Source organism: Pithys albifrons, chromosome 2 (assembly GCF_047495875.1).
Source record: "Pithys albifrons albifrons isolate INPA30051 chromosome 2, PitAlb_v1, whole genome shotgun sequence".
In the NCBI taxonomy this organism is placed as follows: Eukaryota; Metazoa; Chordata; class Aves; order Passeriformes; family Thamnophilidae; genus Pithys; species Pithys albifrons.
In genome coordinates, this window is record NC_092459.1 from 31,130,027 (window position 1) to 31,157,599 (window position 27,573).

Below are 27,573 nucleotides of genomic sequence, written 5' to 3' on the forward strand. Positions count from 1 at the left end.
TGCTTAATTAAAAGTTAAAGACCAGGTCCAGAGCCTCTTGCAATCACTTAGAGGACTCCATTTTTCAGTCAAATGTCATTAAAAGTTTGGATTTATAATATGATAGCATATTCCTGAGTTTGGGGACTCTTAAAACAATTTAATTAAATTAGGATTAATAATTATATAAAAAATAATTAATAATTTGTTTATGTCAGTATAATTGAGGTTTTTAACTAGTGTTTTATAATTTTTACTTTTTATTCACGTAACCCTTGCTTTGTATCACTCATTTTTATTATGATCTTATGTAAAGCAGTCTTTCCTCTGCTTATTGTTGTTTATGAAACAAACTCTTATATAATGCCAGTTGTATTTAGCAGTGATGTCAGCCTTGGCTCTCTCTCCTACCTGATGCTCTGAAACACTTCTCTCTCCTTATTCACAAAGGGTACCACATTTAGCAAACCTGAAGTACTCTATTTGCATCTTCGAAGTTTTTATAGGCCACTTTTGTTGTGATTCCTGTAAGAAAGCATCAATTACAGCAATATGTATTCAGTAAGAAATGCAAATGTTTGATTTAAAAAGAGAAGAAATCTTAATCGTGTAAGATGTCTGTAGTATTTTGTGATCATTTTCATGTCATCCATCTTACTGCTCTTGTTTGAACAGTTTTAAATTGCAGAGTAAGATATTCAAAGAGGAAATTTAATAGGGATTTTGAGGGGTTATCAGGATACCAAAAATATATATATATATATTTGAGATTGCTCCAGCAATTCAGTCTTATTTATTCTTAACAGTGTTGGAATAGGAAAGAATCTTTATGGTTTTAACTCAAACCCCCCAAAGAGATATCCAAAATAAGATTTACTAAACATAGAGAAGTACATAGCAGAGTTGCCATGGCAAAGCTATTCTTCTTTCTGTTGACAGGCAAGGCAACAGGGAGGGCTCCTGCTTTTCCATATGACCCTGGTACCTCATCAGTCTCAGGTCCTGTGGGACAGAATCCCAGTTTGCCGCTAAGTATGTGAGCAGCATTTCTCCCTTTAGACCCCTTTAGATTCACTTGCTGACTTGGCACTTTGGCACATCTTTTGTCATCCTGAGGTGCGTCCTGACTGATTCTCATGCCTGAAAAGTGAAGGCAGAGGAACCAAAGGCAGAGCATTTTAAATCTCTTAGCTGGCAGCTTTAAACATAGTTTACTGTCACTATTGCAGGTATGAGAAATTCTGTCAGAATAGCAGATAGCATGCAAGATTGATTCTAACTATACATACTAACTCTCCACCCAAAAGATCTCAATTTTTCATTGGTTGTATTGTCTTTAAAGATGCATTCCTCATGCCCACTTCTTTCCTTAAATAAGGAATGCAGTATGAAGAAAGAAGATGGCTTTTTTATCTCCTTACTCAGGATCTCAATTCCCTGTGAGCAACTGAGAGTGGTTTATGTACAGCAGTGATGGCTCCCAATGAATTTCTGCACATACAGGAACTTGTATAACATAAACGTGGCAAATTTTATTGTAATCTGTGCACAAGGCACTGGTAGTTTTTTTTATTGCATTTGACTCAGCAGGAGACAGAGTTCTAAAATTTCATTCACAAAGATAACCATTTGTAGCCATTTGATCAGTAATATCTTACTTGTAAAATATCAGCCTATGCCAAGTTCCACATTTCAGAGAAGACTTAAAAAAAGTAATAAAAAATCTAAGGGTCTAAAACACCAACTGAGGAAACTGTTTCCTCCATTAGGAAGTTAAAGGAGCAAGGATTTTCAGTGAAATGCATGATGTGAAATAGCAATATTTTCAGAAATTTCTTAACTATCAGTGTAGCTATAAAACTAGGTTGACAGTACAGTCTGTGGATTGGTTTTTATGAATTTAATTATGTTGAAATTGAGGCATGTTGATTTAATTGCCCTTGTTATATTGAGGGTCTGCAGAAGCAGCTATATATACAATTGTCTTTTCAGATTCTAATTGTTTCTATCACTGGCAATTTTATTTTTTTTCTGATCTCTGAATAGTTGAAAGCATAAAAAACAAACTCAGATGCAGAAATCGAGTTTTAGTTGACATGTTTCTAACAAGGCCTTCAGGACTTTGTTGCTGTAGGGAAATACTAGCAATTAATGTGAAATTTAGTAAGTACACGTCTGTCTGTTAGTTAATAAATAAAACTTAGTGGGTTCTATTAGTTGCCAATTGTATCCAGGAATGGAAGAAGTGAACTGTGATACTTAAAATAAATTGGCATCTTACAAACACTGTTTGAGAAATAATTACAGTCCCTGAAATTATTAGCCATAATAACAAATTTTATTTTCCCACTTCTTCAAGCTATTTTAAAAGTAATTAACTACATAAAAGCAAACATCTGGTTTTGTAATTTAATCAAATATGTTAGTGCCAAGAACTTTTTGGGGTAGAAGAAAGGTCTGCTTCCTTTGATACTCTTTATTTGCAGTCCAAACCATGAAATACTGTGCTTGTATTGAATATAACAGTTTTTGCACTGGAAATGTTGTATTTGCATAATAGTCGGTGTGAACACAGGGGCTAGAATTGTGTTCCTGTTAGTTTGTAACTGTACTAGCATAAAGGAAACTTAGTAGACAGGCCCCTCTGCCACGTTATTCTCTTGAAACAGATCTTCCCAGCAGTGATCTAGGACTTAATATACACTTTTGATGTTTTAACGTGGGCTTTGATGTATACTCATTGTGAGAAATACTACAAAGGTGCTCTGGAAAATACTTGAGAGCATCTCTTAATGAAGTGCTAGGCTGTTCCAGATGACGTTTCATATCCTCCCTTTTTTAGTTCTGCCCGCAATGTCATAGGGAATAGAAATATCCTTTTCTTCTTCCACTTCAGAAATGGAGAAGAAATCACTCTGGACTATTTTTGGGTTGTGGTTTATATTTTTTTCATAACTATTTATAATTTCCCTACTTACATTTAGTAGAGTATCTTTGGTTTTATCTGTGGCTTTACTTTTGCTTCTAACTTGTTTTAGTTATTTTGTGGGGGTTTGGGGTTTTGTTTCTTTTGGGGGGAGTGTGTGTGTATGTGTTTGTTTTTACCCTACTACTTATTGATATTCTTTAATCCCTTTAGCTTCTCTCATCAGTTACTTGCATTACAATTTTTATCTTACCTTCAGTGCCAGTCATTGCCACCTCTTCTACTTCTTAGATTATTTGATATTTTTTCAGTACTTTCACATTTTCCTTCAATGGGTTTACTTTCACATCAACATACATTTCCATTTCTGATGTTGATCCTTGGAAAATTCGGCTGACATACTGGCAGCTTACAAGGGAAAACTGCGACTTCTGTAGTTTATGATCTTTAAGATAAAGCTATGTATCTTTCTGAAAGACAAGTAGATTCACTTACTGGAGAAAAAAAGGTCATGATTTCTTTTTTCCTTGAACTTTCAGATCAAGCAGTGTGGCCTTTGTGGTCCTTTCCATCTTTAAAAATAATGCTGTGTAAAAACTTCATAATATGTTATGTAATCCTTTCAAATACATGATCACTAAGAACTTGGCATTCTTTAAAAGAGACAGAATTACTACTCTGGTAGTCACCAGTTTTTGCCATCTTTCTCTAATCTTTTTGCAATTTTGTCAGCTTTGCATTGTTAATTTCCCCTACTCTTTCACTACATAGTTTGCTTTAAGACTGTTGACTTTTCTAGTTTCACAACTTCGTAATTATGACTAATTTCAGAGGCTAAACTGCTATTCATCTAATTCTTACTAAGTATTCATATTTTTGGTGTGTATGTTTCTTAATTTAGAAAACCCCAAAAGCTATTCCTCGTACTACTAGTTAAAGAAAGGGATGTGTCTTAAATTTTGTTTTTCTATGCAGCTCACCTGCAGTGTTGTAGTTTACAAACCCTAAGTGGTTTCCTTAGTGAAACACCTAAACCTTTTATTTCAAGCTGGAAATGGGAAGGAGGAGATTTGTATGTCCTTTTAAATGAAGTCAGTATGTAAAAGTGCTTCTGATATCCCATTCTCTTACAGAGAATTACTTTCTTAGGAAGAGAGAGATTTGTACCACCTAATTTCTGATTTAGACTAACAGATTGTGCTGCTTTTCACTGCTTACTATACTACTTGACATACCACTTACATAATATTCACATTTGATAGACAAGCACAGCAAAACCAGTCTGAGGGAAAACACTTGTGTGACTTTCCACAACACCTGCACAACATAGAAGGGTTAGCAGCACAGAACATCTGTCAGACACATAATGTTTTCCCAATGTCCTGGTTCTGGCCTGGTTTATTTTTTGCAGTAATAGCCAGGAGGGGGCACAGCTGGGACATAGAGGTTATTCTGTACCAACTCACATTGCTGGGGGTGGGGTGAAGGAGTCCCTTCCGGGTTGGCATAGCATGGGAGAGGGAGCTATTGGGTATTGTTTCCATGGGAATCATTCATCTCTTTCTTGTACCCTCTGTCCTTAGTGTTGTTGCTGTTACTGTTTGTTTTCTTCTCTCATTGATGTTTCCAGTAAATTGTTCTTACCTCAACACATGATCTTTACCTTTTGTGCCTCCAGTTCTCCTCTCCGGCCCAACTGCAGGGGGAGGAGAGCGAGACAGGGGAGTGATCGAGTGACAGCCTGGTTTCAGTAGCAGCACTAAATTGGAGAATACCATTCCTAAACCATGACACTCAGTCTTGCTATATCATAGTTTCTTGTCAAAACTGTCCTTAAGTAGTGTTATGCTAATTTTCTTATAGATCTTCCATATTTTCTTGCATTTAGTCTTCTTTCCATTTATTTGCCTTCACACTGTGTTATCATCCAGAATTCATTCTTCAAAGAAAGTATCAAATTTGCATTAGTCTTTTAAACATTTGTGTCAGAACATTCTAAAGGAGTTACTCTTCTGCTGTATCTTTCTAAAGCAATTCAGAGCTTGATTGTCTCTGTAGTGAATACTGCAGTTACTGAAGTAATCACTGTACATGAGTTAACTTTTTTTAAAAACAAAGACCAAAGAAATACTTTCAAACATGCAATAAGTCAAAATAAATCTAAAAAATGTACCTGTGTTCCTGAAAAATTATTCTCAGTAACTGTCTTCTCTAATGCTTTTAATATGAATGGAAGGAGACCATTCCAAAATAACAAGTCATTGACTGCTATTTAAAAATTCTTAAAGACATGAATATTATAAACCCAGTAGAATGGCAATTACAGTCTGTGTAGAATACTAATGTGCTACTTAGCATGAAGGAGGCCTTTGTTACAAGTTCACTTTATAGGTGAGCAAATGTAGATTGTTTTCAATATGAAATATGACAGGCAGTGATATTAATAAAATCTTGTTGCACATATTGCCATCGCTTAATATGCAATTAAATACAGTTTTAAATCCTGAGATAAATCATACTGCATACAAGAGCAGCAAATTAAAAACCACTCTAAGTATTTTGTCATTATTCTTTCATCAATTAATGTAGCAAGGTGGTGCTAGGTGTTGTAAATTTAAATTTTGAAGATTGTGGTTAGTGTAATTTTTACTCATTATTATAATGAATGATTATTTTGTTTAACCCCTAAGGGTTAGTTTTTTAATGTCATTGACCAAGTACAGAAAATAGGTTCTTAGCTATTATTTCCATGCAGAGCAACTGTTCTAAAGTATTATTAAGATTGTAAGATAAACAGGTACAGGTATAGATGATGAGTTATAGCAAAATCAGTCATGTGCTAATGTCTTCTCAGAAAATACATAACAAACTAGAGGGTTTGGATAAACCAAACAGAGACTTGTAAAGTCTTTTACTCTGAGAGAACAAGGGATTATGATTTAAAGAAGAAACAACTGAGGGTTTACAACAGAATTATGTAAATGAGTGTATGATGTAAAAAAGATAAACTGAGTTGGGGTTTTTTTGCCCTTTATCATTATGGAAGAACTAGATTGAAATTTGAAGGTAAGAAAAAACCTGCCATCTGAGACACACCTTTGTTCAAAGGTAATATCTAGTATATTTTTTCCTGATCTTTAGATCCTGCACAAGAACATTCTAGCTACATTCCTCTGTGTGAATATTCCATGAGAATCCTTGTCATATGAGCTAATTCTTTCTAATCTTTTTACTCCTCTACTTCACCTTTATGTTTGGACTATTGACATCACTGCAGATGTGCTTCTCTCTAAGGCAGGATTCTCACTTAATACTTGTGCTTCTCTGAGGATCCACATCTAATGGATCCTAAAGGGTGATTAAGAAGAGTAAATTCAAGAAATACTGAGATTCTAACCTATATCTTGTTCTCGGAAACTGTCAGAACATGCTGCAATTTAAAAAAAAAAGAAGTCCTAAAGTAGTAAAGATTTGAAAAACTGCAAATTTTCTTTGAAAACTCTCAGTCAATGTTTCTAAAACTGTTTAGATTTTTCAAGAGGAAAATAGGGGCACCTATTGGGAAGGATGGGATGATCAGATGCGTGTCTTTCCTTGTCACAATAGTATCCCACCTCTGAATGTAGGTTGCTTTTAGAAGGAATGCATGTGTATTATGCATCTGATCTGTTAACCTTTTTTTCTAATACATATGTGATGAGAAAAGTTGGGTTAGGAAGAATGTTCTGTTGACTCTTCCAATTACTGGTCCTTTTAATCATCAGATATATTTCACCTTTTGTGCTGTTGTGCACTTTTGCTTGACAAAAACGCAGTGTCTTCAGTCAATCAGAATGAACTCAGTGTTGAAACAGAGGTGTGAAATGAAAGTTTGTCCCAAACAGTGACAATTTGTAACTGGTGAATGAAGAAGGCAGAGAGCTGACTTTTCAAGTTCTACTACTATTTTTCAGTGTTAAGAAAAAATTCAGAAAGCTTTGCACAATTTCTGTTGTTAGTAGTAACTTTGTCAATTAAGTCTAATAAAGCCAAAGAAAAGCAGCAAAAGGCACTGACTTTATTCAGAAGGAAGTCTTCAAGTCTTGTATTTCAACACCAGCTAGAGATGCATATACTGTGTGGCATCACTTTCATTATTACTATTCAAAGATCATGGTATAGGAGAGTTACCTTTGGAATTGCATGAATTCTTTTAGCCAGCCTCAGGATGGACAAGCAAGCTGATTTAGGGATTTGGCAGTATTTTGAAGCTTTTTTCCCTTCACACTTGTTGCGCTCCTCTTGGTGCCGCAACTGTCTTGCTTTTGTAAGTTCTGATATCCCACAAGCATGAGGATTCTGCCTCTTGCTCTCTGAAACATCCTTCCTTTTTTCAGTATTTTGCTAAGTGTGAGCATAGGGGAGGCAACACACTTCAAACACTCTTTAGAGACTCAGCTGAATCTGCCCCAAGCCCTTCTAGAAAGCTGTTGTCCCCATGAAAGTCATGAGGGGGTATTTCACTGGTGAGTGTGTGTATACTCTCTATGCTTGTGAGATAAACATAATGTGTTTTTTCCCAAGTTGATCCCTGAGGTCTTTTAGCCATTCATTTATTCTGGTTTGATCGTAACATCACTGTACATTCATTTCAAGAATGCTTCTTTTGTCAGCAGATGTTGGTCAGAGTATCTCTCAGTTTACAAGGCTATTTTAGTTCTGTCAAAGTCATTATAAAAGTCTCAAGCTATGTAATGAATAGATAGAATAAAACAAAACAAATCAAATACCAAACCAACCAACCAACCTAAACCAAAACAACCCGCCCCCCCCCCCCCAGATTGGTTGATTTTTCATTTGGTTTTGGTAAAGGAGATTTGTTGCTACTTCTGTGGCTGCATGGGCACTGGTGGATAGGAGTGAATATAAGTTAAATTCTAGGGGTAAGATGCAAAAATGTGATACTGGAATTGGGAAGAAGTTACACTTATTTGCATCATCAGCCTCTCCAGCTAGTTAAGCTACCTATACAAATTTAAAGTTCTGTATAAACTGTCTCCCTCACCAATGTTTTTGTTCTGAATTCAAGAGTTTTCCTTTCAAGGCTTACTTGTTCATCACATGAACGTTTGAGAAAAATTTGATGAGATACCTATGTTCACACTGTAGTAGACGTGCCCAAAAGGCCTCTTATTTATTGCTTTTTTCAGTTTTGACTATAATCCTCTCTTTAAGAAGTGCATTTACTCTATATCTATATGTATACATTTGTATTACTGCAGCCAGAAGCTGTTCCATTTAGTTTTTCTTACTGTCACCTGGAACTGCTGTTAACTTTGGCCCTTCTAAAAGATAATAGTCATGAAGCTGTTTTACAACAGGTTGTTTTCTTTTGATCCTGAAAGCAACTGCAAGTCTCTATAAAAGGAGATTGGTTTTTTCCATACTACGACATCTCTTTTTTGCAGCTGTCATACGACATTCACATGAATCATAGTCTGTTTCTGGAAACTTTAGCTTGTTGCTGCTATCAGGGTCCCTTATGGGCCCCTACAAGTACATGTATGTCAGCATTCTGTAACGGGTGCACCAGACAGCTCAGTCATTTGCCTAAAATGCTGTTTCTCAAGGCAGAGTTGTTTCACTGGGCTTTGTTCAGATCCTTTTGGACTTGGAATGTACTTTGAGCTTCAATTAGGTGGTTGTTTCTAATTTTTTTCTGGAATTGATGCTCCTGCTTCCAACTTAATTGCTTTAAACTTCTATGATATCTCTTGTAGTTTGGTTGCAATAGTCTCCTTTTGGGTGACTCAGTGCAAAAGAGTGCATTTCTGGTCATTTATATCTTCATTGATAAAATACTTACTTTAGCTTTATTGATAAAATCATCTGTATTTTTGCTGAGGTATTCAGATCTTAGGTATTCAATTCAATCTCAGAACCTTATCCTTCAAACTAATTCTGTGAAGGATAAATGAGCCTGTAGCTCTCCACTACTTCTCAACTCTAGGTAGGCATACTGAGCTGTGTTGAAGCTTTGACATAAGAAATTATATCAGAGTGAAAAATCACATGCTTCTCTTGCCATATGTAAATTTTTTTTTAGGTCATTTCAAATCCTAGCATTCCCAGATTCATCCTTTCTTGGTGGCATCTATTCTAAACTGCACTCTGGAGCCCTCAAAAACCTGTCTTTTTAGACTACTGTGCTGCGGAAGCAGTTGAAACAAACAAACAAAATATGTGAAAATATCTAGAAAACTACGGGTTTGGGGCTTTCCAGAAGAGTCTAAGGAATAATCAATGGAAAAGTAATATTTGAAATAAAAACCATTCTCACTCACAGCCATGCTCATTTAGTTTTTGTAAAGCCTATAAAGATTCTGTAAAGCCTATAAAGGGACTAATCTGTTCTGTTCTATGTTTTGTCATGTTTTTAGTCAAAAGTTGTGTTTTCTTCTAAATTTTAATGGATATATGTATATTTTTAGATACACTGTGGTGTTCTCATTATTTCATGACATTTTATTTTTTTATGATTTCCAATTAAATATGTTGATTCTGTAATTTCTTACATATTTAAGGTGAATAAGCAATATTTTTGTATTGCTAAATTCTATTAATCCACTCAAGATTTATCTACATACATATTCCACATAGTTTTAAATACAATAAATAAGAAAGTAGCACTGATTGTCAACCCTGTCAAATTTTCATGAAATTATGATATCCTACCATGTCTCTTGAGTCTTCCTGTTAAAGTTTGGAAAACTCTCATGGTATTTTCTGAAAATTTGGAGGTTATTATGGGATTTGGTGACAGAGTTGTAGTGAAAAACAGATGTTTTAGACAGATGCTAGAGTCATTGAAATACTATTGTTGTCTTGTTTCAGTCATATCTAAGGGAAACACAAATACATTTTAGGAAAACAGTTTTTGAAAATATTTTATTTATGGGAAATAGAAATGCTTTCCTATTGATTTTTTTATCAGTACAATGAATATAAGATTTTTTCCAAAACAAAAATATTGCCTTGAACAATATTTAATATTGAATGTTCAGCCTCTAACCATGGATGAAGAAAAATAACTGCATGATAAGAAGGAAACCTTTCTTCTTTCGCAGGATACTTTTGTATCTATTAGAACTATACAGAGACTTTGATTCATTGGACGAAACTGATTCAGAAAGCAGATGTCATGGGTTTTTTCCTTACAAATATTAACATTGTGTTCCAACTATCTTTGTTCTTTTCCTCACACAAGGCAGTACCTAGAATCACTCCTCTTGCTCCTTTCTAGGTGTTTTGTTTCATTTTTTTTTTTCACGGCTTTTCTGCAGCAAATAAAAACACTGTTTGAGCACATACTGAGTTTTAAGTTAGTCCAACCCCCCCTACTTTTGTTTATGTTTGGGCTTCTTTTCTCTGTGATAAGCGAAAACACCGCAAAAAGAACTGCTAAGAGAAAGTTTTGTATTCTAATGGCAGCAAGGTATTTATTGACAACGTTGTAGGCAAGCTAGTTCATGCTGGGCAAAAACTTGCCTAACTTGTTTGTGTAAAATAAGCTATTTTATAGTCTTAAGTTCATAGTTAACACCTTCTAATATCCATATTAATTACTCATAGGAATCTTGGGCAGAGCTTTCCTTTTGGCTTCGAATTTGGGTAGTGGTCTCCTGACTTCATCCCTCGGGGTGGTCTTGAAGCGTCTTCATCACTGTTGGACTTCTGCCTTTTCTTTGTTCAGTGACATGACCTGTCAAACTTGTAAAACCTTGGCTCTAATGCTACAAAATCTTGGTTCTCTATCATTTTGCTATATTCATATGTCTACCACTACCTGATTTATTGCCTCTGGTTTATGGTACAATGAACTCAGTGATAACCAAGTCCTGGAAAAGAAAACAGAACATGCTTAGTGATAAAGATTGAGCAAACAGGCCTAAAACTTGGGGAGGGGGTTTGGGAATCGGGCTTTGCTCCTTCTCACTCTGTGATCCTGAATCTGGGAGTGGTGGATTGTGTCTCTGGCTTTGGAGGAAAGACTGAAGTTCAGGATGCATATAGAGCCAGTGGTTGCAAGTTTACAGAGCTGAAAATAAGTTTAACTTCATCTGAAAAGGGAAAGATTTTCTTTTCTGAAGTAACTTAACATTGGTAGTGGGTAGGCAGCAAATTAGACTGGGAAAGAGGAAAACATGAGAATGGCCATGCTGTCAGAGGAGAGACCAAATATTCTGATTCTGACCGTGGTTGTAGCAGAAGTTCAGAGAGGAGTTTGAAGATGTTTCCAGGAACTTTCTCCCAGTATCCAGCAATTTGGGCTACCTAAGGTGAAGGGTGATTGTTTCTTTCATGTGTATCAGTGGATTTCACTGTTTGCTTTTCTTTCACTCCTTCAACTTTCACAGTATTCTGTGACAAACAGTTTAAGTGCATGTCGTGTGACAACCTTATACCAGCCATCTGCCACTTGCTGGGTTCGTTTGATACTTTCCATCCTTAGTATTGGAAGAGGTAATTTTACTAAGTCAAGCTGAATGTGAGGCAAAGTAATCATGCTTTTAGGAAAAAAAAAAAAAGAAAAAAGCCTTATGAGTTTAAAAGCATGTTCAATAGCTTCTTTTCAAAAATTAATGATTATGATTAAGTACAAATAAATGTGTATCTTGCATTACTGTCGGGATTGTCTGCTCTGCTAGCTATTAAAGCAAAGAGATTGCTATTTATTTTCAGTACTTCTCTGCATTTTCTAAAGATAGGTAAACTTCTGTCAATAAATCTTTTGATACTAACATAGCTGTATTTTTCAGCAATCCAATGTTTTCTGATGTGACTTTAATTAATAGAGGACTTTTTATTGTTGCTATTATTCAAAACAATTTTCTTACACTAGTGTCAGTCTTTACCTCTAAAAATGTGATGATTCGAATGGACCCACACTATAATAGATACATTTACAGTCTTTATTTCAGATTCTTTGCTGAAAAAACAATATATTTCACATGCTTCAACTTGTAAAGAATTAATTTTTATAATTTTGTAATAGACTTCAGAAATAACATATGACAGAAATGAAAATGGAAGTATATGCCTTGTAGAGTCCAGTAAATTATACTTATAAATTTCTGTTATAACAAGGATGTTCATATTTTTTGATCTCTCTAAATGATTTATCTTAGTGATTTATATTTTAACTTGCTTTAACAGGATAAAAGGGATTAGAATTTTCATTTTAAAGCTTTCTGTGTTTTTGTTATGTTACCTGCAAGGCAATAGTTGTGATTCTTGCTCCAAAATGGAAACGTCAGTGTTCCACTGTTGGTATATTTAATTTCTTGCAATATTTTGTGAAAATTGTGTTACTAGATACGAATAATATTGCTTAGGATGGCTCGGGAATTGCCTGTAATTCAGTGTGTCACAGTAAGGGCTAGTAACAGATGACCCTGCTTAGTGATATGTGGAAAAGGCACAATGCATAGATGCCTCAGGTATAATTATCTTCCCCTAGGGTAACAGCAAAGAGAAGAAGCACTTTAAATTCTTTAAAAAGTGTTTTCCAGGGTATGCCAAATTGTCATGTCTGGGCAGATACTATTTTTGCAAAATTCTTACTGTTGCTTCTGAAACCTCTTTAGCATGAGGCTGGCTGGGACATCCAAAGTGGTGTTGGCAGTATGTTGCTCAGGACCAGACACTGCACGTACTGTAGATTCAGTTATTCCAAGAGTTTGGCTGGTGGTCCCTCCTCTGTAATTTAACTTCTGCAAATGTTGGTAATTCCTTGACACTTTCTGCAGTCACATTTTGTATTGATCTGTAAGCAGAATAGTTGAATCTTAGGGGGCTACTTGAGAAGAAAGTGATACTCAGAGTTTCAGAACCCTTTGAATAAAAGATCAAAATATTTTGAAAATTTGGCAGGTGGGAGTATAAATTCAAATAAGGAATTTTAGGTGGTGTGAATTGTGTTTTAGATACTGAGAAACGGCATACGTCAGTTTGAACTTACTTGGCAGGTGAATATTGACATGGCTATTAGTGCTATGGGGCAGTCCCCTGGTGTAATGGTGAGCACTCCGGACTCTGATCACAAGGTCGTGAGTTTGAGTCCCAGTGGAGACCTTACCGGGCAGTTCAATGCCTCCCTGCCATCTAATCCCGTCAGATCTCGGATGCTCAGCCGGGTCAGCCCCGGTTAGTACCGGGTGCTGTGACAGTCCCGAGGACTTCACTGTCACTGTCCAAGCTCGCTCGGCCGTGGCAGATGGACCTTAGGACTTAAACGGTGGGGCCAGTTCGCACGCTGTGCCTCACCTAAAAAATCCACTGTGCAGGCTCGAAGAACACACCCCCATGTGGGGAAAGCCCTTCCCAAATCTTCATTCACGAAGTTTGACCATACATAGATACATACATTAGTGCTATGGTTATTAGGAGGGATATTCAAGAAATAGGCTTTTCAAATCACAAAATTAAGTAATTAAAGAGAAATGCTAATCAGCGAAAAACTGAATTCAGTGTCATGGCAATTTGTGGTAACCTTTTACTTAAACACAACAGTATTAAAAACAGAACATCTTCTCTTACTAACAGAAAGGTAAGGCAGCAAATAAAATACATCAACAACAACAAAAGAGCTGGAGTAACTGTGCATTTAACAGCATGTCCTGAATTGTGTGTCTCTAGAAACATGTAAATCAAGCTCAGACATTTTCTAACAGGCATTCTCCACTTCAAGTATTTTTAAGTAGTTTGGGTAAGTGCTGTGTTCTGTGTTACACGGGACATCATCTTATGCTCACTCTGTGCCTCCTAGTCCATGAATTTGAATTTTCTTGCCAAGAATTCAGTCTGCGCATGTACATGCTTGTCCTAGCAGCCACCTACGAGGAACAAATGGGGCACTGGGACTATTTGCCGAGATGATGTGTTGCTTAATGGTATGCTTTATCAAGAAAAATATATGTTCTTTGTTTCTACCTCTCTGGAACATTCTTAGAAGCTTTGGCTACATTTGTTTCCCTGAGGAGGGGATGGGCCATGGGACATTTTTCCTGGGAATGACTAGATGGCAGGCTTCTCTTCTATCCTCCATACGCCTCAACTTAGTGGTCACAGCCTAGCAGCTGGCGGTGGTGCAGTTCCTACTGCCTGTACTTCCACTGGAAGGCAAAACTAGCCAGGCTTTAGCAGTTTCTGTTGTTTATTTCAGCCTACACCTTATGCTTCCCTGAAAAATATGCATGTAAATGAAGAGAAAGACCAACTTTTAACAGTATGTTTTAGTGAAATTTGACTTAGAATTTCTTGAGACATAGAAAAGATATCTTGCTAGCATAAAATGTTATATCCCTTCTCCATAGTAAAGGTTTGCCAAGAAATGGGAGAGGAAAAAATAGCAAGAAAAAATTTTCAAGAAGCAAAACTGTTAGAGTCTGATGGATTGAGAAGATTTGGGCAGAATACTTTTCTACTGAGATAACTATCCTCTAGAAGTGTTAATTTTATAACTTCCTAAGCAGCAGAAGTGTTTAAACACTCATCTTTCCAGTTTGATTAAAGTTTTTATCAATATGTCAGTATTTTATATAGCATTATGTTGTGCATAATTATTTGTTACAACACACATTTAAACTTAGTATCATCACGGGACTGAAAAAGCCTAAACACATTTTAACTGAATTACAGAGATAGAAAAGGAAGAAAGCTTTTTATCATTAGTCAAATATAATGATGCTTCTAAATTAATTTAATAGTTTTAGTTTTTTCAGAAATTTCAGCATTTTGGTCCTTCATTCTAAACCAAAAAGAAGTTTTTGCAAGTTCGACCTGTTTCTGTCTTATTCCAGAGAGCATACAAATGTTGCGACACTTTGTCCATTGCTTACATAAGTATCTGAGCTGCATGTGCCATGAACATAGTCTCGTTCTTTTCATCTAATTTTAATTGGACTGGCAAAATATTGTCTCTACTTTGTTGGTCCTTTGAGATATAAAAGGAATAAAAGTTACTTGTCTGTAGTCAGAAAGTAGCATCAGTCTTCTGCATGTGAAATTTCCAGGCTCACAAACTTCCTCACTAGAAATGTGATTTGTGGCTTCTGACATGGCCTCAGAGTTGTAGAGAATTCCTTCAAAGCTACATTCAGTCTCTTTTTCTTTGATATTGCTCTTAATATGGGCATATGAATAAATTATATGAATGCACATGAACCACAAAGACAAGAAAACAAAAATATTCTAAGTGCAATTTAGAATTTCACTAAGCTATTTCCTAATCTGTTCAGTTAAACTCCACATCTGTCCAGTAAGAGAGCAGGGGCTTGGAATTTGATCCAGGGCCATCTGATCTGCTGTTTAGCAAAGAGGAAGTGTGATAAAGGTCTGGGGACCTGGAACAGAGCATTTTCCTTTAGTATGTTAGTTCTGGTTGTTATGAAAGCATTGTGAAGAAGACAGCTAAGAGAACTTCTTCCTTAATTTCAGATAAAGTAGTAAAAATGCATTCTTTTCCAGGTAGTTGCCATGTAATGTAGGAGAAGCTTGGAGAATTAATTTCAAACAAAAGCTTTGACATTTCCTGCATTCTGAACGTGGTGATGTAAATATATTAGTTTTGATAGCAGATCATCGGATCCAGCCAGGAGGTCTTTGTAACCCTTGTTTCCATATTTTGTAAAGTTCAATCTTATATAAATAATATTTTTTAGAAAAATATTTAACTATGGAGAGTTTGTTTGTATTGAGAAATCATAATAAGAATATAATTTCTGAAGTTAACAACTGAGCTGCATGAAAATGCATATTACTTCTAAGAAACACATTTCCAAGTACCTGATGAGGCAAAATTAACAAGGACTGATATAAAAAATAGTGTCCAAAATCCATGTTATATATTACATACCCAGAAGAGGGATTATCTTAAAATTCATTCTGAAGAATAGAATTAGTGTTAAAGTTACTTAAGGTTTGTATTGATTTATGCTGGAATAGCAGTGTATACGAGGTTTGCTGTATATCCATACCTTCTAAACTTTCTGGGTGGACCAGCTATGTGTGTGTACATGTGCATACACTGCTACCCACTCACACACACTGGTGGGCAACATTAATAGGTCTATTATCTTACTGTGCACCATTAGGTAACACTAAAGGTATCTATGGCATAAATTTGCATCAGTAGTAATTGCATCAATCAGTGCTATCGAAGACACCTAACAGAAGAAACCAAGACACACTTTGTTCAGATTATTAAATGGTTTGGAAAGGTTAATTAGCCTTGAGCCAGAAAATGCTCTAGACTGATTCCCCCCCTGCTCGCCCCCCCTCCTCCCCTTTTATAATACAGTATTTCAAAATGCATTTGTCTCCAGAATAGCAATTATCTCAAAAAATACTTCCTTCCTGACATCAGACTTACCCTTTCTATTCAAAGTCAGTTCTGTGTGACTAAAATAACTTTTCTTTATGCAGAGAAAGCTAATTAGTTAACTTGTACCTTCTGTTTTCCAGAATAAATTGGATAGTTTACTAAAATGCAATTAGTTGCAATTTTCAAGACCTTTTGAAAGTAACGTAATTACTTAAGTGCTTGGAAGCACCTGGGTTACAGGAGTAAGTGAAGTGACAAAATTTGCTTTTATAAAACATTTTGTATTGATTCCTCACTTAAGAATCAAACTAAGATTTTTGCTTGTAATATTATATGTCTAATATCCAAATTACAGGAGTTAAAAACATAGGACTACATTTTTGTTTCTGCATTTATTTTTCTAACATAGTCAGGGGTTTTTTCGGGGCACTGTCACAGTGTATCACTGTAAAGGGTTTTGAAGATGGTGCATCTGAAGTTCTATTTTAGAATGGGATGAATTACAGCCTGAAAGACTCTGGAAAATACTGTTGCCGAAACTCAGATATCTACAACGCTGAATAACCTAAGGTGCACCTCCTGGCTTACAGCTGCTGGCTCTTCTGTAAAGCCCTACTCCTGACATGCCTTGGATACCCACACTCAGGCTACAGAGTCCCACCTCTGCTTCCCCCTGTTGGCTGAAACAGGAACCAGGCGTAACTATCTCTGTTGATGCCTGTGTCAGATGACCCCAATATGGAAAGTCTTAAGAGCAGACTTTGCAGGGCTTTAAAAACATCTATTTCCTAGAAATTTAGTAAGTCATTAATAACAGTTATTTTGTCAACTTAGAAAGCTGTAATTTAGTCTAATAAGCAAAGTAAATACATTTATCTCATCACTGCTAGTAATAGTCTAAACAATCAGGCATGATTGTCCTAGAGTCAGATATTTGGTACTTGAAGAAACAGACTATTTTTTTACCTCTGCTTTGGAAGGAGGTTTTCTGTAATTATACGGTTTGATTTAATTTGACTTCAGAAGTATGCAAATACTTAATACTGTCCTTTTATAATTTTTTTCTGTCTGTTCCATACTGAATTCTTGGCAGCAGCTTTTGAACTGTAGGTATTTCTTACTAGGTTCAAGAGAGACAGAACTGGAGTAGGCAAGACTGGTGATAATATGTTTTGATAATGAACCTAATTTTTAAGATTTCTGGAAAACTCGTCAAAATTACTTTGCTATGTTGAGGTTTTCCAGTAGGATGCTATGGTGTCTTGGTATTGTTCCTGAGGTGGGAGGCTACCTGAAGAATCTTACCCTAGGGTGCTTCAACACAGATTGTAGCTTTAAGAACTACCAGCTCAGAAAGTCTAAGTGAGCAATCTCTGAGCCACCATCTTCCACAGTTTTACCTGAAGAAGGTGAAGTGCTGTCTTTTTGTTCGATTCTAATGGAATAAAGAATAACTTACATTATTTGTAAAAACAATGATTATAAAATAAATTTCACACTTCAGAAAGTCTAGCAATTTAGGCTGAGTAAAATGATTTGATAATTTTTCATAGACCCATGTGGAAGCCTGGACCCATTTGGCTTTGTACCAGGGGCCTAAACAGTTTTTTAGACTTGTTAGAGCTATTAGTCCATTTTCCAAAATATATAATTATTTTTCTAGTGGCTATGATTTTACCTTTCAGTTCTGATCATCTACCTACTGTAATTGCAGCCTTTTTCAGAACCAAGACATCTCATATTGTTGGTAGATTTTTGCTGTTAAGGAGGACACAGAATTTCATTCTGAGAGACTACTAATCAAGATTTAAGTTTTTATCTTACCAGTTATTTCCTATGTATGGAAGAGACTCTGGAAGCTTCTATTTAAAATTCCAGTTTCCAAAGACAGGACAGGTAAATTTATATCAGATAAAGCTGTAAGATTTTTTTTTTAAATGTTGTTTGGTCAGTGAGCTTATTGGACAAACTGACTTCTACTTCAACTGACTCAGAACCTGAACTGGGTTGTGTATTTTCTGCTGAGACTGAGAATTTGGACTTTTTTTTTTCCTACAGATTTCACTTGAATAGATGATTGTCTATATTGAGGAGTAAAAAATTCTTTTCTGCTTGTTATTCCTCAGAAAAACAGAAATCCACCAATTCTAATTACATGTCTAAAACAAACAAAGCTGTTACTGCTGTTGTTTTTCTCTGCATCACTATTGTATGTCACAGTCTGTGGATAATTAGGTAAAGCAAAATCTCTTTGACTCGTGAAGAGCAGGTTATGTTGACTTTTCATTTCACAGTATGATGGAATGTTATTGGTTTGGCTGTTTCCACAAGAAGGAAAACATTTCTTAGAAGAAATGATACAGAACTTACAGCTGTTCTGATTGTACAAAGACTACCGCAAATTTTAACAGCATCCCTTACACTGTTATCTGAGGTGTTGGACTGCAGAAACATTTTCACACTGTGCTTACATACTGATTTTTCTTTATTCCCAGGTCCAGTCTGTGTATGACATTACCCGGTATGAGAATATTTTTCCTTTGTGCATGATTCTGGAACAACTTCTTCAAAACGAGACAGAAAAAAGTAGTGTTTCAAGCTCAGGCTATGAAGGAGAAGAAAAAATAAAATTTCTGAAGAACCTTGATCAAATTATTCTTCATCTCTCAGATGAATTCCCTTTGTTTTCTTTATATTTATGGAGAGTGAATGTTCTTTTGAACTCTGCTCAAATGCAAATTGATTAAAACAAGCAGCCTACTTTTTAATAGTACATTTGTTTGGAGGGATTGCATTGGAAAGTTTTTGAGTCAGACAGGAGAATTGTCGTTATTAGAAAACATTTACTTTAAACTACTGTTCTATACAGCAGTTGCAGAGATAATGCAGTTTACTTCCAATTTTAAATATAGAAAAAATGTAATAATCCAGCTGCCATTTGGAATAAATGCTGTTTCTTGTAATGGAAAACAATATGTTGGTGTTTCTGTACTCAGTGAAAAGGAAAAAAAGAAAGTTGTTTCAGGTGCTATTTAAAATAAACAGTATGAATTTTAAAGTTGAGTCATGATATGTGTATAGAGCTTCCAATTTAGAAAAATATTGCCTGTAATTTAAGGGTTGTGTAGCTTCTGTATGATTTAGATACAGTGTCTGGTTGGCAGAAATAGAAATGCTTATTTTTAAACCTGATAACTCATCATTACAAATTCTTACAGGACATACTTCATTACCAATTTAATAAAAATAGTCATTCCCTGATCAAAATAAGATCTGGTGCTCAGTTTTACAACATTCTTACATTCATTGTATACTCTTTGGCTTTACTTGTGTATGCACAAGTATAGGCACTAATTTACTCTCAGTTGAGTAATCATTTCAGAGAACTAATCTGAATAAATATAACTTATTTAATGGTTACTTAAAACCTTTCTTTTAAAAATTAATGAATATTGCTAAAATCCCCTTGTATATTTACCTATTATCTGATTTTTAATTTTTTATTCCTGTGTGATGGTATTATATCCATAGGAATAACTAAAGTAAAATGTTGAAACAGAAATTATCTTAAAGGTCTTTATAGTGTGAGTTCAACAGTATTTTAGCTGAACCAGAGTCTTTAATAATTCTAGAGGATAATTATTATAATGAACAACATCTTTTTCTAGTAGACAAACAACAGTTTTATTATGTCTCTTAGAGGTGCATATTCACTGTAAATATAAAAAAAAAATTGAACATTAGTCCTTATCCTTCCCTTTGCAGTTGTTTCATCAGATCTATTTTTATATCAGGAAAATTCTCTGAAACACCACTGGCTTCTTAATTTAAATACATTTATTTTGTAATAAGCCTTTATATATATGTATAATATATTGATATTTAAAAAGAAGATTATTTGGATGGTGGATTGGCTCCTCAAAGAGTGTTTCTTAGTTTAGACACTGGCCACCGTTCTGTTTCTTGGACTTCATATTTGATATGTCATATGGTCATTTATTTAATGCTTTCTTTTAGCAAACTTTCTTTCAACAGAAATGTTTGATTTGCAAAACAAGCATTCCTGAATAGTCACATGAGAAAATCAGAAAATCAGCCAACTTAAAGAAAATAAATAAATATATAAGTCTGGTAGCTACTCAGGAACTACTGTGCCCTTTTTATTACTGCTTTACTTGCTTGTTTGTTTCATTAAAGTAGAGAATGAGTTCTTCCTCCCTCCACAGCATTGAAAACATGATTACAAAAAAGCAAGGGAAGGAGTAAACAAAATTAACTGTTACCTAATTTATATAATTTTCATTTTCATTAAAAAATAAAAAACACAATTCAAAGTCTTTGTAAACAAAACACAGGAGGATACTGGCATCTGTATAACAGCAAAATCTGTATTGTTTCAAGACTCTAGTTCCAAATAACAGGTTCAACACTAGATTGCACACCACTGCATATTTGCTGATTGAGTGGCAAAAAATATTTTTGTTACTAGTAAAGCAACTCGAGAACAAAGGGACACATATTTTCTTTTTTGCAGATCATAGACTTTTCTCACCAGCAAACTCTCTAGGTCACTGGAAAAGCAATGGGTGTTTTGGGAAATATATTCATTGTTGGTAAGTTTCGAAGTAACTGCTCACTTGAGACATGATTTTTGACATGTTTTTTTCACACCATACAGAGAGAGGAGGTTTTGTGTTCAAAGGACGACATAACTACATGGCACTTATGCTCTGGCAGGGATTTGAAACAGTTATGCAGCTTTGAAAATGTTGATGAAAGTGAGAGTTCCCCTTGTAATGCCATTGCAGTAATGCAGACACACACTGGCCTCTCTGCAAAAGTGCTTTCAACTAGTCACCTCATTATCTGTTTCAGTGCAAACTTAAATAATGCAGTGAACCAAATTAATGAGCACCTCAGCTTTGGTAGGAGCAATAACCTCACAATTGGAATACTCACTAGATTGTTGTCTCATGCTCCTTGAAAAGATTTTTCACCAAGATGGGACTTGTCTCAAAATGAAGATGCTCAAAGGTAGACCATGTGCATTTAAGATGGCTCTGTGTGTTTGGGGTGTCTACTATGAAACATCTGCAAAGTACCCCAGTGTTTTGGCCTAGATATTCAGCTGCTACCACAAAGCACTGCAGATCTTCTCTAAGCCATGTGTGATATTTTCTCTCTTTATGTTGGTAGCTCTGATACCCTGGAACATCTTTAGTGGCACTGTCACTTAAATGCATCTGCTTAGATAACTGAATTGAGCAGTGGTGATAGCGTGAGCTTAGATATGTAGCTCACTGCCACAAGCATGCACTTACGTGTCTGAGTGTGAAAACTAAATCCTACCTTTGTGATACCCTATCTGTTTTTTAGACTAGGAGATCCTAGGTTTAAATCCCTGCTCTTCAGACAATTTCTGATCTTGTCCAATGACTCTGTTATATGTAACCTGTGTAAACATCACTGTCTTAAGTTTTGATATAAAACAGGATGACTGACACAGTCCCTGGAAGATTTACAGCCAGGTTATAAGAAACCTTTCTGCATTTTGGACTTAAACTAAGTCTTAAAATATTTACCAAGTGGTTATGACCACATCCAACTTCTACCTATCTGACCTCTAGAGAAAAATACCAAATCAGAGGAAGTACCTATGCTTTTTGCTGAGTGTAGGCAATTGGATGTCTCAAAAGAGCAATCTCCAAGTCCCATGTGCTGAGCATAACATGTCATAGAACTAAATAGGAAACACTAAAAAAATAACTTTGATCTGTCATTGCTTCCTGAAGTGTGTCCCTGAGTTAAAGTTTTAGAATGAACAGTTCAAGGATATGAACTTTTATCTTGCAGATCATTTTTGTAAATAAATGTACTTTAGGATTTGGCAAAATGCTAATGTTCTGCAAATGCAAATTTTTCACCCTTATAAATACAAATAAAAATATATGTATATGCACACATACATGTTTAAATTATATATTTATATGGTTGAATTAGCAGTGCTTATATATTAGTAGCCTAATAGCAGTTTATGATTTTGTCATTTCTTTTTCTGCTACATTCTTAGCTTCCTGAGTGACTGTCTTCTGTCTCCATTTGTTTTAAAAAGAATTTTGTGTAGTGTGTCTCTTTTTATGAGAGTAGAAAAACTATGAGACAAGGAAAATAAATTTTTATTCTAGTGCTGCTCCACTGACTGTTGTATTCACTGAAGAATTTTACATGCCTACTAATGACAGCAGTGGGTGGGATTTCAAAGTGAGCTGTCTCAGGATATTTTTGTAAGTCTAAATTGAAATTTTTAATAATCTGTTTGTAATTTACTGATTTTACAATTTACTATTTATTGGTTAAAAAATGTTCCATATTTGAATTTTGTAATAATTTTCTTTTTTTCATTCAGTTATCTATGCATTACTGTCGGATACACTTTATATTTTACAGTGGTGCAACATTTGGCTGATGCTGACATGATCATGGGAAGATAGGGGTTGGAGGGGACCCCAAGGTCTCCAGTCCAACCTCCTGCTTGAATCAAGGTTAGCTGTGGGGTCAAACCAGTGTTGGTCAAATCAGCATTGTCTGTTGCTGTTTCAATATTCAGTCAGATACGGAACACTTTCAAGGTCAGAGACTGGATAAACAGCTTTTCAGCTTCTCTGTCTTCATGGTGAAACCATGTTTCCTTGTATACATTCTGAATTTGTACACAGTTGCTTCATTTATTCAGTGTCTTTAGTCTTCCCATCACCCAGAACCTGGATCTATCCCCATGATACCTTTCCCTTAGGCACTCGAGGCTGTGCTGTCAGGTTCCCCCAAACCCACCTCTTTCTAGGCTGAACAAGCCCAGCTGTCTTAACTTGCCTCACTGCACAGATGCTCTAGGCCCAGACATCTTGGTAACCCTTTGCTGAACATGCTTCAGTTTATCAGCAGCTTTTTACTGGGGCCCCAAATGGACAGTAGTAGTCTAGATGCAGTTTAACAAGTGCTGATTAGAGGGAGGTAATCCCTTCCCCAAGTCTGTGCTCCTTCTTACACAGCACAGGATTCCCTGTGCCTTCATTACTGCCACAGCCACCGCAGGCTCACAGTCAGCTCACTGCACACCAGGGCCCTCAAGGACTTTGCCTGCAGAACTGCTCCCCAACCAGGCACTCCTGTATCATTGCAAAGGACTCTTCCTTCCCAGGCTGGACACTTGGCACTTGTCCTTCCTGAACTCCATAGTCTCTGTCAACCCATTCTTCCAGGCAGCATCAGGCCCTCTAATGACATCCATGCCCTCAAGCATATCAAGTGGGACTCCCAGTCTGGTGTCATCTGCAAATTTGATAAGGGTGCACTCCGTGACCTCCTCCAGGTCACTGATAAATGTGTGAAACAGGATAAATCCCATGATAGCTCCCTGTGTTCCTCTACTCGTGACAGGCGTCCAGGTAAAGTGCAACCTATTAACCACTACACTGGGAGCTTGATCATCAAAACAATTTTTTTACCCACCTGCTTTATAGCTTATCCTTGCTTTGTGAGCACACTGACCAATTCTGTCAGCACATGAATATCTGGACCACCTGATCCCACAATGGAGAGATACAGACATATATGAGCTGAAATCTGGCAAAAACCCCAACTGGATCTTCAGTTACACCTAATTTTTCCTCCAGTCCATTGATCACTTTCACCTAAGCAGGATGGCCTAGGAGACCTAGTTGAAGGCTAAGACTGGAAAAGGCATGAAGATTCTCAGCCTTGTATGTGCCTACTATCACAAAAACTTTCATCCTTTGCAAATCTTTAATTTGATTGAGCGACATCAGTGAAATACTATGAGATAAATGACTTCGGAAGTCATCAGTAATGTAATTAAGTTTATCTGAGCACTTCCAAGAAATGTAACTTTGTGATTTCAGAATTAACATCAGATTTGAATATAATTATTTAATCTGAAATTCAGTTTAGCTTAGCTTGTTTTAAAAAGCTGTTGGTTTGGAGGTAATTAATATATGTTCATATTTTATCAATCTAGACAAGGGAATTTAGTCTTTAGATCTCTTACTGCTGTGGTAACAGAGGACTCAAAATGACTTTCATCAAACCAAAAAATAATGTTACAGCTTCTGTTTGTTGTTTTTTTTTTAGTTCCACAACCCACAAGCATGTCTAGCCTTCAGGGGCAGCTAAGTGGACCAAAACATTTCCTTCTCAGAGATGGAAAACCCTATCATAACTTGTTTTACACACTGGAAGTGAAGTACATTCTCCCGAATTCCCGACTTGGAAGGGAATACTACACTGCTACTTGTTTGCAAGGTAAAATAGCAGGGACTTACGAGCAAGGATATTAAAAACACAGTGAAAGGGTGTTTTTCTGTTCTGGAGCTCCTAATTGCCTTGATATGAAGCAGTTTCTGCAACTTCATCCTGGTAGTGTACTTCATTGAGACCTTTATTAACTTACCTCCCCCTTATATAAATTTTTTCACCCTCCTTATCCTTTAGTTTTCCCTTTATGCTTAAAAGTAAACTCACTTAGTCTGCACCTGCTTTCTTAATTGACCAAGGAAAGTTAGTTTATAATCCTGCTTTAATTAAGCCATTCTTTCAAAATCGTTTCTTCTAAACTTGCTGATTGCAAACTAGTTTTGAATTCTTTGGGGTTATGCCCTCCTTTAGAATTGTTATACTAAGGAGAGGCTCATCCTTGAGAGGAACACTGTTTGCATTTCACCTGCTTCCAGGCTTGAGTTCATGTTTGAGACAATCTTTTAAATCATACTTCAGGAAACAGTCTCTGCAAACCAGGAATATCCCCCGGCGAACAGAGGTAGTTCCAAGACAACATCTTCATTTGGGGTTGTTCTACAGGGCAATCTCCTTTCTTTTCTTATCCTAAAAATGCCATAGATTCACATGACTTGATGAAGGCCAATTCCAGCACCTTACAGAATTCAACTCTTTAATATTCATGGCTTAAAAATCAGCACACATGCATTTGTCCACATTTTCTCCACCACAACAGCATGAGAAGCTGTACGCTACAGATTTTAGCAATGAGGTTGGTTACTCCTCTAAGATGTCCCGGTGGTGACAGCTGCTATCAGCTATCAGATGCTGCTTCTGGTGTTCTGTCAAAGCATAGCTTTTTTCAGTTATAATTACTGAATTTAGTTACATTCTTTGAAAACTTTCTTTGCAGCCTGTGGAGGCTCAAATTCATCTCTGTCCATTGGAGTAACTGACCTTCCCTGACCCCAGCATGATGACACCTACAGATTTCATCAGTATACTCCCTGATGTATTCAGCCAAGTTTTTACAGTCAGAGGAATGTTACAAAGTAAAAATTCTGGAGAAAACAATAGAAATTGAAACTCCTGTAAATGACTATTATCTACTGAAAGAAGATAAAGCATAGAAAGCAAAGGTGCTTTTAAAAGTGAAATACAAAGCCTAATCTGTTTTCTTGTCATATAAATCAGCTTCATTGCATTAGTGAAGCATTTACTTTATGTTTCTGCTGAATGCAAATAGAAGCTGTGTCAGCCTAATTTCCTATTATCTTTTTGACATACAGAATTAAGAAGAAGGGTTTACAACCACAGAAGACTATGAACATACTTATATACAACTCTTTTTGTTACCTGAGGTAACATTTCTGACCTTAATAGCCCTTCAATTCATCTTCCTCTGGAAAGTTGTTACTTTTGGCTATTGCATATTCTGAGCTTTGTCTTTCATATCAGAGATGAGGAAATATGTCTTGAGCCAGAAAAAGAAAGAATGAAAGATTAATCTTTTAGCTTACTATTTTTCTTAGTGGCTGACACCCTTGAACCCTTTTCCTTTTGCGAAGGGTGAGGGTGGTGGGGGAGGCAAGGGGGTTAACTATCCATAGGGGGATTCTCAGTCCCTGTTTTCAGGACTTTTACTGAATATCAAGATGCCTCACTGGTACCTCACTGGGTACTTGTTATTCATGTGGTAGTGAGTCCTCTCAAGATCAAGGTTTTCAGACCTTAGAGATAACACAGTGTTTTTCAGCTAATCTTTCAATTTATTTTAGTAACCATGCATAAAAACGATTCTAAGGGCTGAGATAATTCCACATTGACCTTACTCTGAGGCTGTCTTGTTCTCCCAACACAAGAGAAAGCAGACAGGTGAGAAAACCAAAGAAACAAAAAGATAAACTCTGGTAAAGCCTCCCAGAAGGTGAATCCCAGAAGTCCCAGTGAAATTTTCTAAAAGCCTTCAGCAGTGTGTCATCCACACCCTTTTAGGAGTCCAAACAGCATGAGCAAATCATGCCTTTCAGGGTCCTTACCATTAGGGTGGAGCTAGCACAGGCGGTAGGAAAAATGTTCCCACAATCTAGAGCAGTGTCCTCAGCACTGTGCACCTCTGGGATCTACAGCATGAACTGGTTTGCATCACCGCGGCAGGCACCCAGACACTTAGTAGGTCGCTCACAACAGGTCTTCTTTATAAAATTAAGCATAGTCTGCTTCCTAAATACAGAACAAGTTGCAGTTTTTCATATGGTTTTGTAAAAAAAATGAAGGAACCCCTCATAACTAGGCCATGGGGATTGCCAATATCCCATTCACTATTAATTTTTCCTACTATTTATCACTTACTTTTTAAGGCCAAGAAACAAACAATTTCAAAGGAGACACTGTTTTTCTCTCTTTGTTTTTATATAAAAGACTTGCTTCAGTAGAATTTATAAGAAATCATGCATCACTTTAAATGTTAGGCTGCCACTATTAGAATATAATACATTTTTCTTTAGGTTTTTTTGTGGAGCAATTTATTCTACTATTCAGAAAACAGATTGTACTATTTGATGCTTCAAAAGTCTACTCATATTTTATAAGCTAATAGAAGCATAAAGGAAGCATGTTCCATATGGATACCACTGGACTCTAAATTCCTTGTTGCACTAGGGTACTGTTGAAAACATTTCTGTGTGATATTAATGTATGCTTTTGAGCAGCATAGTCTACTTTACTTTTATCCTCCTAATCATTATATAAACCAAAACTGACATCCAAAACTGTAATAAGTAAATAGACTATGAACTTTAGGATTTCTAGGGTTTTTTCTCCTAATGAGAAAGAAAATCCACTGAAAATATTTTATGCTGTAGTATGAAAATCACTTAAGGCAATAAGTGAAACAAATAAGTTGAAGAAATAAGTCCTATTCATGTATCTCACTAGAATTATTTTTGACACTTCCTGTTTTTTTCACTCATTAGTTTCTTGTAAAGTTGAAAAGGGTACTAGAGGCAGGTTG

At 36.0% G+C, this 27,573-nt stretch overlaps 1 protein-coding gene across 1 annotated transcript in view; it reads left to right on the forward strand.

The window, feature by feature from the left end:
* Window positions 1–19,015, forward strand: part of MEI4 (meiotic double-stranded break formation protein 4) — a 65,447-nt gene extending 46,432 nt beyond the window's left edge. Inside the window, exon 5 of the mRNA XM_071579895.1 lies at window positions 18,764–19,015. Coding sequence (XP_071435996.1) covers window positions 18,764–19,015 — 252 coding nt within the window. The remainder of the gene's footprint in view (window positions 1–18,763) is intronic.
* Window positions 19,016–27,573: the final 8,558 nt, after the last annotated feature.